Source organism: Gigantopelta aegis, chromosome 13 (assembly GCF_016097555.1).
Source record: "Gigantopelta aegis isolate Gae_Host chromosome 13, Gae_host_genome, whole genome shotgun sequence".
Classification (NCBI taxonomy): domain Eukaryota; kingdom Metazoa; phylum Mollusca; class Gastropoda; order Neomphalida; family Peltospiridae; genus Gigantopelta; species Gigantopelta aegis.
In genome coordinates, this window is record NC_054711.1 from 429,991 (window position 1) to 442,490 (window position 12,500).

The window sequence follows — 12,500 nt, forward strand, 5'->3', positions numbered from 1 at the left end:
TGGTAACAATTAAAGGCACAGTGACACAGTAAATTATTGTTTTCATACCAGCAAGACGGCGAAATTCGTGAGATGATCACAGTGACAGACGTCTCTGCCGTTTTGCACCTTTACATGAGTGCATCCTTCCAGGGACCACCCGCCGAGGCCGTCGTTTTGACGCCAATCCCAGAAACCACAGCCAGTTAGATTTCCCCGCACATCAGCCTTCAGAACCTGAATATAATCAAACAACAGTAAAACAAATCAGTGTTTGGAAAAGTATCTGACTTTCACAACTGAAGTTAAAGATTCCTACCAAAAATGATTTGACAAGCATATCAACTTTCACAAGCTGGAGTTAAACAGTGCTACCAAAATTATCTGACTTGTATATCAACTTACTGATCTGAAGTTAAACCGTGCTATCAAAATTATCTGACTTGTATATCAACTTACTGATCTGAAGTTAAACCGTACTATCAAAATTATCTGACTTGTATATCAACTTACTGATCTGAAGTTAAACCGTACTATCAAAATTATCTGACTTGTATATCAACTTACTGATCTGAAGTTAAACCGTGCTATCAAAATTATCTGACTTGTATATCAACTTACTGATCTGAAGTTAAACCGTACTATCAAAATTATCTGACTTGTATATGAACTTTATAATACCGTACTGACAAAATTATCTGACTTGTATATGAACTTTATAATACCGTACTGACAAAATTATCTGACTTGTATATGAACTTTATAATACCGTACTATCAAAATTATCTGAGTTATAGATCAACTTTCTGATCTGAAGTTAAACAGTGCTATCAAACGCTAGTAAGAAATCAATATTTTGATCATTATTTCACTAACACATCTGTCTTCAGTATTTCAAGTTAAACAGTGCTATCAAACGCTAGTAAGAAATCAATATTTTGATCATTATTTCACAAACACATCTGTCTTCAGTATTTCAAGTTAAACAGTGCTATCAAACGCTAGTAAGAAATCAATATTTTGATCATTATTTCACTAACACATCTGTCTTCAGTATTTCAAGTTAAACAGTGCTATCAAACGCTAGTAAGAAATCAATATTTTGATCATTATTTCACTAACACATCTGTCTTCAGTATTTCAAGTTAAACAGTACTATCAAACGCTAGTAAGAAATCAATATTTTGATCATTATTTCACAAACACATCTGTCTTCAGTATTTCAAGTTAAACAGTGCTATCAACCGCTAGTAAGAAATCGATATTTTGATCATTATTTCACAAACACAAATGCCAGTACCAAATAGTGTTTTGATCATTATTTCACTAACACATCTGTCTTCAGTATTTCCAGTAAAACAGTGCTATCAAACGCTAGTAAGAAATCGATATTTTGATCATTATTTCACAAACACAAATGCCAGTACCAAATAGTGTTTTGATCATTATTTCACTAACACATCTGTCTTCAGTATTTCCAGTTAAACAGTGCTATCAAACGCTAGTAAGAAATCAATATTTTGATCATTATTTCACAAACACAAATGCCAGTACCAAATAGTGTTTTGATCATTATTTCACTAACACATCTGTCTTCAGTATTTCCAGTTAAACAGTACTATCAAACGCTAGTAAGAAATCAATATTTTGATCATTATTTCACTAACACAAATGCCAGTACCAAATAGTGTTTTGATCATTATTTCACTAACATATCTGTCTTCAGTATTTCCAGTAAAACAGTGATATCAAACGCCAGTACCAAATTGTGTTTTGATCATTATTTCACTAACACATCTGTCTTCAGTATTTCAAGTAAAACAGTGATATCAAACGCCAGTACCAAATAGTGTTTTGATCATTATTTCACTAGCACATCTGTCTTCAGTATTTCAAGTAAAACAGTGATATCAAACGCCAGTACCAAATAGTGTTTTGATTATACTTTGAACATACAGTCACAAGTTAATATCCATTTGACCCATACAGTGAGGCAGACATTATACACATTCTACGTGATGTAATTATGATGTCATGTCTAAATTTCAAGTTGTTACCATGGAATGTAAATTTTAAAATTCGATTGAAAAATGGCACTGGGGTAAACGAGTATGTTTATTTGAATCTCCACTAACAAGTCACTAATAAAACTAAATTTGAAATCCTTATAAAACCAATCTACTTTGGTAAATTTGAAAGTTTAGTACAGTTATGCTTAGGTAGCCAACAGGACTAATTAAAATGAACTGTTACTGATTCTTATCAAATTGACTAGCCGTCAAGTGATTGTTTTCATCATTTAATATATTTCATGTTTGAGACATACACATTTCTCTCTGATGGTTGCCCAACAAGTATCTTTGTAAACATTATAGTTGCTCTCAGCCAGTGATGGTAATCTTGGACAACAAGTATCTTTGTAAACATTATAGTTGCTCTCAGCCAGTGATGGTAATCTTGGACAACAAGTATCTTTGTAAACATTATAGTTGCTCTCAGCCAGTGTTGGTAACTGCCCAACAAGTATCCTTGTAAACATTATAGTTGCTCTCAGCCAGTGATGGTAATGTTGGACAATCGGCTGACTACCACTTGTGAAGTAATGTTCTGGTTTAGGAGTCACGTCGATGATCAGAACTTACTCTGTCTGGAAAGAAAACTGTCTTGACTCGCACGTCATTCAGTTCTGTTATTGGCTTGTTGTCGACAGACAGCCTGGCTGAAATCACTTTACTGTTGAGCACGTACTGCGTCGATCGTCCAGTCGAGTTCTCAGTCGCAGTGAACAGTCTCGTGTCCCTGTACACGTGCATCGTCAGACGGATGTCGCTCGACCCGTAATCTACAAACGACATTCAACATAAAGGCACACTTTAAATTATGGACAGTATTTGGTTATTTCGACATTTGGTCAAGTTGTTTAACAACATCTCAACGCACTTTAAGCTATGGACATTATTTGGTTATTTCGACATTTGGTCACGTTGTTTAACAACATCTCAACGCACTTTAAGCTATGGACAGTATTTGGTTATTTCGACATTTGGTCATGAGGTAGAGAGGAAACCTACTGCTATTACACAGGCTACTCGTACTGATAAAACAGCAAGTGATCTTCTATATAAATCTGATCGACAAAACCATTATCCGTGATCAAGACCGTGCCCGATGGGCATTTGCCAAAATAATGGTTGATGTCATGAGTCTCTATTTGAATTTATACACATAGACTGGACAGTACATACAATGGCATTTAGTGTACAAGCTATGGACAAAGGATGGATAACACCTAATCCATTAGTAACAGACACTGATTAATTACTCACAATTAATTGATAATTTACATCTTAATGAAGCTGATATTTCTACAAAAATAGTAACAATTAGAAACGTTATTTACGGTGTGAGTGCATCACGTGAATGAGACGTGTTTGTGTTTTTGTATATATCTAGCTGCTTGTCTGTCTGTCTGCCTGTCTGTCTGCATGTATGTGTATGGCCCCTGCGTGTGCTGTAACCTCACCGTGGTGCAGGGGTGTAACATTCTCTTTGAGAATGGCCAATACAGCACAAAATTGAAGTTTTGAGTAAAATTCAGTATCTGTAAAATTATGTGATATTTGCGTTTTTGCACAGTTCTTTACAATGTTTTTGTTTAAGTCTTGAATTTTTATATTGATGTTGATTTATTTTATTTATTTGCATTACCATAGTTTGACACCCAATAGCCGATGTATTTTTCGTGCTGGGGTGTCGTTAAACATTCATTCATTCATTCATTCAGTATGTGCATAAGTGTGTCTAAAATACAAGTCAAGTTATTATGGAGTGAATCATTGTTGATCATTTCCACTGTCAAGCTATCACTGCCTATAAAAGGCCATGGCATGTACTGTCCTGTCCATTGCGACGCAGTGTTCCTGTTTCGACACTGATATCTCAGAAACACACATTAAATCTGAACGATAAAAGCGTAATACATAATCAGGACCATATCTCTGCACAATACAGACACTGGTACTCAGAAACACACATTAAATCTGAACGATAAAAGCGTAATACATAATCAGGACCATATCTCTGCACAATACAGACACTGGTATCTCACAAACACACAGTAAATCTGAACGATAAAAGCGTAATACATCACCAGGACCATATCTCTGCACAATACAGACACTGGTATCTCACAAACACACAGTAAATCTGAACGATAAAAGTGTAATACATGATCAGGACCATATCTCTGCACAATACAGACACTGGTATCTCACAAACACACAGTAAATCTGAACGATAAAAGCGTAATACATAATCAGGACCATATCTCTGCACAATACAGACACTGGTACTCAGAAACACACATTAAATCTGAACGATAAAAGCGTAATACATAATCAGGACCATATCTCTGCACAATACAGACACTGGTATCTCAGAAACACACATTAAACCTGAACGATAAAAGCGTAATACATGATCAGGACCATATCTCTGCACAATACAGACACTGGTATCTCAGAAACACACATTAAATCTGAACGATAAAAGCGTAATACATAATCAGGACCATATCTCTGCACAATACAGACACTGGTATCTCAGAAACACAGTAAATCTGAACGATAAAAGCGTAATACATAATCAGGTTCATATCTCTGCACAATACAGACATTGGTATCTCAGAAACACACAGTAAATCTGAACATAAAAGCGTAATACATAATCAGGACCATATCTCTGCACAATACAGACACTGGTATCTCAGAAACACACATTAAACCTGAACGATAAAAGCGTAATACATGATCAGGACCATATCTCTGCACAATACAGACACTGGTATCTCAGAAACACACATTAAATCTGAACGATAAAAGCGTAATACATAATCAGGACCATATCTCTGCACAATACAGACACTGGTATCTCAGAAACACAGTAAATCTGAACGATAAAAGCGTAATACATAATCAGGTTCATATCTCTGCACAATACAGACATTGGTATCTCAGAAACACACAGTAAATCTGAACATAAAAGCGTAATACATAATCAGGACCATATCTCTGCACAATACAGACACTGGTATCTCAGAAACACACAGTAAATCTGAACGATAAAAGCTTAATACATGATCAGGACCATATCTCTGCACAATACAGACACTGGTATCTCAGAAACACACATTAAATCTGAACGATAAAAGCGTAATACATGATCAAAACCATATCTCTGCACAATACAGACACTGGTATCTCAGAAACACACATTAAATCTGAACGATAAAAGCGTAATACATGATCAGGACCATATCTCTGCACAATACAGAGTCAAATGGGCATTTCACAAACTAGTGGATGATTCCATGAATCTATGTCGAGTGCCTCGTCTATAGGAGGACAGCCACTCCCTGACAAAATAGTGGATGATTCCATGAATCTGTCTAGTGTCTCGTCTATAGGACAGCCACTCCTGACAAAATAGTGGATGATTCCATGAATTTATGTCGAGTGTCTCGTCTATAGGAGGACAGCCACTCCCTGACAAAATAGTGGATGATTCCATGAATCTATGTCGAGTGACTCGTCTATAGGAGGACAGCCACTCCTGACAAAATAGTGGATGATTCCATGAATCTATGTCGAGTGTCTCGTCTATAGGAGGACAGCCACTCCTGACAAAATAGTGGATGATTCCATGAATCTATGTCGAGTGTCTCGTCTATAGGAGGACAGCCACTCCCTGACAAAATAGTGGATGATTCCATGAATCTATGTCGAGTGACTCGTCTATAGGAGGACAGCCACTCCTGACAAAATAGTGGATGATTCCATGAATCTATGTCGAGTGACTCGTCTATAGGAGGACAGCCACTCCCTGACAAAATAGTGGATGATTCCATGAATCTATGTCGAGTGACTCGTCTATAGGAGGACAGCCACTCCCTGACAAAATAGTGGATGATTCCATGAATCTATGTCGAGTGTCTCGTCTATAGGAGGACAGCCACTCCTGACAAAATAGTGGATGATTCCATTAATCTGTCGAGTGTCTCGTCTATAGGACAGCCACTCCCTGACAAAATAGTGGATGATTCCATGAATTTATGTCGAGTGTCTCGTCTATAGGAGGACAGCCACTCCCTGACAAAATAGTGGATGATTCCATGAATCTATGTCGAGTGTCTCGTCTATAGGAGGACAGCCACTCCCTGACAAAATAGTGGATGATTCCATGAATCTATGTCGAGTGTCTCGTCTATAGGAGGACAGCCACTCCTGACAAAATAGTGGATGATTCCATTAATCTGTCGAGTGTCTCGTCTATAGGAGGACAGCCACTCCCTGACAAAATAGTGGATGATTCCATGAATCTATGTCGAGTGTCTCGTCTATAGGAGGACAGCCACTCCCTGACAAAATAGTGGATGATTGCATGAATCTATGTCGAATGCCTCGTCTATAGGAGGACAGCCACTCCCTGACAAAATAGTGGATGATTCCATGAATCTATGTCGAGTGTCTCGTCTATAGGACAGCCGCTCCCTGACAAAATAGTGGATGATTCCATGAATCTATGTCGAGTGCCTCGTCTATAGGAGGACAGCCACTCCCTGACAAAATAGTGGATGATTCCATGAATCTATGTCGAGTGTCTCGTCACAGCCACTGAGGACATGCCAGTCTCCCGAGGATGACAGCCATCTGACTTACTGGAGATTACATGAACCCTGTCGAGTGTCTCCACTACGGAGGACAGCCACTCCCTGACAAAATAGTGGAGATTCTCTTTACTGGAGATTACATACCCTGCATCTCCACAACGAGGACAGCCACTCCCTGACAAAATAGTGGAGATCTCTTACTGGAGATTACATACCCTGCATCTCCACAACGAGGATAGCCACTCCCGATGAGATCTTACTGGAGATTACATACCCTGCATCTCCACAACGAGGACTGCCACTCTCGAGGAGATCTCTTACTGGAGATTACATACCCTGCATCTCCACAACGAGGACAGCCACTCCCGAGGAGATCTCTTACTGGAGATTACATACCCTGCATCTCCACAACGAGGACTGCCACTCCCGAGGAGATCTCTTACTGGAGATTACATACCCTGCATCTCCCACGACGGGACTGCCACTCCCGAGATCTTTTACTGGAGATTACATACCCTGCATCTCCACAACGAGGACTGCCACTCCCGAGGAGATCTCTTACTGGAGATTACATACCCTGCATCTCCACAAAGAGGACTGCTACTCCCAGATTAGTTTACTAAATCAAAACTAGCAATGGAAGTAGCTCATTACAATAGGTACAGCTGTGATGAAATGCTCTCATGAATAAAAGTAATAACAGTGATGATATCAAGTGTTCATGAAAGAGGAGCATATCCTGCACCACCGGTGGCACCCGGCATGACTACTGCCACCACAGCTGTCAAGTTGTCACTTCATCTAAAACATGACTACTGCCACCACAGCTGTCAAGTTGTCACTTCATCTAAAACATGACTACTGCCACCACAGCTGTCAAGTTGTCACTTCATCTAAAACATGACTACTGCCACCACAGCTGTCAAGTTGTCACTTCATCTAAAACATGACTACTGCCACTACAGCTGTCAAGTTTGTCACTTCATCTAAAACATGACTACTGCCACCACAGCTGTCAAGTTTGTCACTTCATCTAAAACAATGACAAATATATATGTGCAAGAGTCTTATTGGTAAAACCAACATTATTATTCTCCATGTGATATTTAACAAGTAGTAGTATGAGGAAATGTGCCAACCTTGAATGACTTTCTGCACAAAACGCTTGGGGAAGACGATCGCTGCCTCCGTTCCTTGAAACACCAAGTCATCTGCATTAAACATGGCAATAAGACTCTCATTGGTTAATTCTTTTGCAGAATCAGTCAGCCTGAGACCAATCACGGGGTCTGTTGCATATTTGTTCAGGTCCCAAATGGTTGACCCATAAGCATCTGTCACCAACTGTAAAGCGCCACTTGTTGGTATGTCAACAATATTATCAATGGTGTCCAAACTTCTGATTATTCTGAAATAAATTGTTTTATAGTATTTAAATTACTTTTTTTAATAGGACAACATAAACAAATTCTCCCTTCACAATAGCATTTTACGAGCAGTATCTAACAAAATAAGTAAATTACAGAGTTCAAATGTTGCATTTTATTAGTCCATTTCAAAACAATATTACTTTTGAAAAAAACATGCTTTGCAACTGGAATCTGAATGGCCATGGTATGTGCTATCATGAGGAACTGTCGTCAAAGGCCATGGTATGTGCTATTCTGCTGAGAAAATGTCATCAAGGTCTATGGTATGTGCTATCCTGCTGAGGAAATGTCATCAAGAGCCATGGTATATACTATCCTGTTGAGGAAATGTCATCAAGGTCCATGGTATATACTATCCTGCTGAGGAAATGTCATCAAGGTCCATGGTATATACTATCCTGCTGAGGAAATGATATCAAGGTCCATGGTATATACTATCCTGAGGAAATGTCATCAAGGTCCATGGTATATACTATCCTGCTGAGGAAATGTTATCAAGGGCCATGGTATATACTATCCTGCTGAGGAAATGACATCAAGGGCCATGGTATGTGCTATCCTGAGGAAATGTCATCAAGGGCCATGGTATGTGCTATCCTGCTGAGGAAATGACATCAAGGGCCATGGTATGTGCTATCCTGCTGAGGAAATGACATCAAGGGCCATGGTGTATGCTATCCTGACTTAGGAAATGTAATCAAGGGTTATTGTGTATGCTATCCTGACTCAGGGAATACCATACTAGTCAGTCACAGAAGCTCATATTTACCGTCAGTTTTCAGTGTTTGGTGGTGATCAAATATTCAGTCAGGCAACCTAATGTTATGACTTAAGTTCAGTTGTCCATCAGATAAATACTATCACAGACAGGCTTTGTTAAACTGAAAATATTGTTCCACGGTGCCATGCATACTAAATGCACATTAATAGCTTACTGAATAGATTACACAAATAAATCAGGCCAACCTAATTCTTTGCAGGAAATCTCAATGTGAACTCTTAGTTGTTAAAAATACTTATAATTGGCCTTCTGTTTTGTGTGTGTGTGTGTGTGTGTGTGTGTGTGTGTGTGTGTGTGTGTGTGTGTGAGATAGATAGAGAGAGAGAGAGAGAGAGAGAGAGAGAGAGAGAGAGAGAGAGAGAGAGAGAGAGAGAGAGAGAGAGAGAGAGAGAGAGAGAGAGAGAAAGAGATACCTGCTTGGGGCTCGACCAAGGTTTTCAGATTTGTGAAGTGTCTCTTTCTCTTTCTTCATGACATTGGTTGCCAGATCCAAAACATCCTCTGCAATCTACAAAATGAAGCAAAATACGTTTTATCATCAAACCACCAAAACAGTATATAACCTCTCATAATTGCAAACTTGTGAAGATATACCTAATACTAATATATATTAGTGTCCGACAGACACAAAGAACATTTTAAACATTTTCTGATTCTATTGAAGGCAACTGCCAGGGACAGATTTAGGCAGGGGCACAACGGGTCTGAGACCCTTAAGGTATCAAATCAGTTTAATAATTCGATCTCTGCCCAAAGGTTCAAAGCGAAACTAACCTCTAAACTAAGCTGTATGCAAAAGGGATGACTTCAACTTCTAAACAGTCAGTATTTCCTTTATGTCGAACAATATACCTTGTGCTCAGCTTTTGGTGTCTTCGTATCACAATTCCTTTGATACGTTTCGGCATCCTCATTGTATACAGATTATAAACAAAGCCATATCATTCTGGCACATAAGTTGTTCCATCAGGGTTATGATATCCTAGGACTCCTGGGGATATTCAAAAGGTTTTATGGTAGACATTTTGAGGCTATAGCTACTAAATATGATTCATCACTGACTTAAGTGATGGCTGATACTATTCCATATTTTGAACTTCTGCATGCTTTTTCATCTCTCTGGTGAAACCATTGCACATTATTTTCATCATTTTGGGTCGTGACGGACTTAACAGCTGTGGTGGCATACTCATGATGGGTGCCACCAGTGGGGCAGGATATTCTCAACTTTAACGATCACACAGTATCATCACAGTTCTGACCGTGATTCATGAGTGCATGTCCTCATAACCATATTTATTCTAAACTCTGTCCTGTGCTAGTTTTGATCTAGTAAACTAGTCTGAGAGTGGCAGTCCTCTTTGGTTTGGAGCAGGAATGATGTATAGTCTAGTAAACTAGTCTGAGAGTGGCAGTCCTCTTTGGTTTGATGCAGGAAGGATGTAGTCTAGTAAACTGGTCTGAGAGTGGCAGTCCTCTTTGGTTTGGTGCAGGGAGGATGTATAGTCTAGTAAACTAGTCTGAGAGTGACAGTCCTCTTTGGTTTGATGCAGGAAGGATGTATAGTCTAGTAAACTAGTCTGAGAGTGACAGTCCTCTCTGTTTTGGTGCAGGGAGGATGTATAGTCTAGTAAACTATTCTGAGAGTGGCAGTCCTCTTTGGTTTGATGCAGGAAGGATGTAGTCTAGTAAACTATTCCGAGTGGCAGTCCTCATTGGTTGATGCAGGAAGGATGTATAGTCTAGTAAACTAGTCTGAGAGTGGCAGTCCTCTCTGTTTTGGTGCAGAAAGAATGTATAGTCTAGTAACGGATCTCCTCGGGAGTGGCAGTCCTCTTTGTTTTGGTGCAGGATGGATGTATAGTCTAGTAAAGGATCTCCTCGGGAATGGCAGTCCTCTTTGTTTTGGTGCAGGAAGCATGTATAGTCTAGTAAAGGATCTCCTCGGGAGTGGCAGTCCTCTTTTTTTTGGTGCAGGATGGATGTATAGTCTAGTAAAGGATCTCCTCGGGAGTGGCAGTCCTCTTTCTTTCGGTGCAGGAAGGATGTATAGTCTAGTAAAGGATCTACTCGGGAGTGGCACTCCTCTTTGTTTCGGTGCAGGAAGGATGCATAGTCTAGTAAAGGATCTCCTCGGGAATGGCACTCCTCTTTGTTTTGGTGCAGGATGGATGTATAGTCTAGTAAAGGATCTCCTCGGGAGTGGCAGTCCTCTTTGTTTTGGTGCAGGATGGATGTATAGTCTAGTAAAGGATCTCCTCGGGAGTGGCAGTCCTCTTTGTTTTGGTGCAGGAAGGATGTATAGTCTAGTAAAGGATCTCCTCGGGAATGGCCCTCCTCTTTGTTTTGGTGCAGGATGGATGTATAGTCTAGTAAAGGATCTCCTCGGGAGTGGCACTCCTCTTTGTTTTGGTGCAGGAAGGATGTATAGTCTAGTAAAGGATCTCCTCGGGAGTGGCACTCCTCTTTGTTTTGGTGCAGGAAGGATGTATAGTCTAGTAAAGGATCTCCTCGGGAGTGGCACTCCTCTTTGTTTTGGTGCAGGATGGATGTATAGTCTAGTAAAGGATCTCCTCGGGAGTGGCAGTCCTCTTTGTTTTGGTGCAGGAAGGATGTATAGTCTAGTAAACGATCTCCTTGGGAGTTGATGCAGACGAGGCACTATCAAACGATTCATGAAATCAACCTCTATTTTGCAAAATGCCCATTGGACTCCATGAATAATGGTTTGGTCATTCAGATTTAGTGAAGTAATTAACTCTACCTTTGTATAAGGTGGTTTTGTCTGACAATGCTACCAAACTATATTGCATTAATGTTATGCCCCCACCCCTATCCCTCTGAAATCGAGAATCAATGCCTGACCGGCCCCACCTCCACCTCAATGAAACGAGAAAGAAAAGTATTTTCACCTCAGTCGAGAGAACTGGTAGTTGACTGGTTTTCTGCACAATGTCTGCCGCGTAGACCAAATCTTTCTCATTGAGAAGCTCAAAGTCATCCGTAAGCACTTTCGCCTTTCTCACAACTTCACCAATATTTGATTCTGTAATATCAGTCTGATAAAACAAATACAAAGTGTTAGTTAAATAATTAACAAACAAACCAAATTAACAAATATTTACATCTTCAACTATGACGTTTTAGTAAAATAATTAACATATATAGTTACACTTCTTCAACATAGATTTTATTAAACAATCAATAAGTAACAGTTACACTAACTTTAACATTTTAAAACAATGTGTTAAATAAGTAACAAACAGTTACACTATCTCTAATATAATACAGTGTGTTATAAAACATAATTATTTAGCCAACCTGATTGATTACCGAAAATCTTAGTGTTATTTCTTAGTTTCTCTCTAGACACCTTCAAAAATACTTATAACTGACATCTGCATATCATCATCATCATCATCGTCATCATCATCATCACTGAATAAAACGATAGTCAGTTCTATTCTATATTCCATATTTATTGTCCAGACACGATTCATTCTGGGAATGACTGCCCTCCTATAGATACAGCACAATAAAATATTAATTACAGTTTTGAAGATACTGGATTTACTACGTTTAGAATAAATCTTACTAAAATGCCAGAACGTGTGACAACTGAGAAGCATTCAATTGATCACGC

General features: G+C 39.1%; 1 protein-coding gene across 1 annotated transcript in view; it reads right to left on the reverse strand.

Moving 5' to 3' along the window:
• LOC121387560 overlaps positions 1 to 12,500 on the reverse strand; it is a 71,033-nt gene that overhangs the window by 12,498 nt on the left and 46,035 nt on the right. Inside the window, exons 14-18 of the mRNA XM_041518715.1 lie at positions 11,770 to 11,916; positions 9,271 to 9,365; positions 7,786 to 8,054; positions 2,622 to 2,821; positions 49 to 216 (exon numbers count right to left, since the gene is read on the reverse strand). Of these exons, the coding sequence (XP_041374649.1) occupies positions 49 to 216; positions 2,622 to 2,821; positions 7,786 to 8,054; positions 9,271 to 9,365; positions 11,770 to 11,916 (879 nt within the window). The remainder of the gene's footprint in view (positions 1 to 48; positions 217 to 2,621; positions 2,822 to 7,785; positions 8,055 to 9,270; positions 9,366 to 11,769; positions 11,917 to 12,500) is intronic.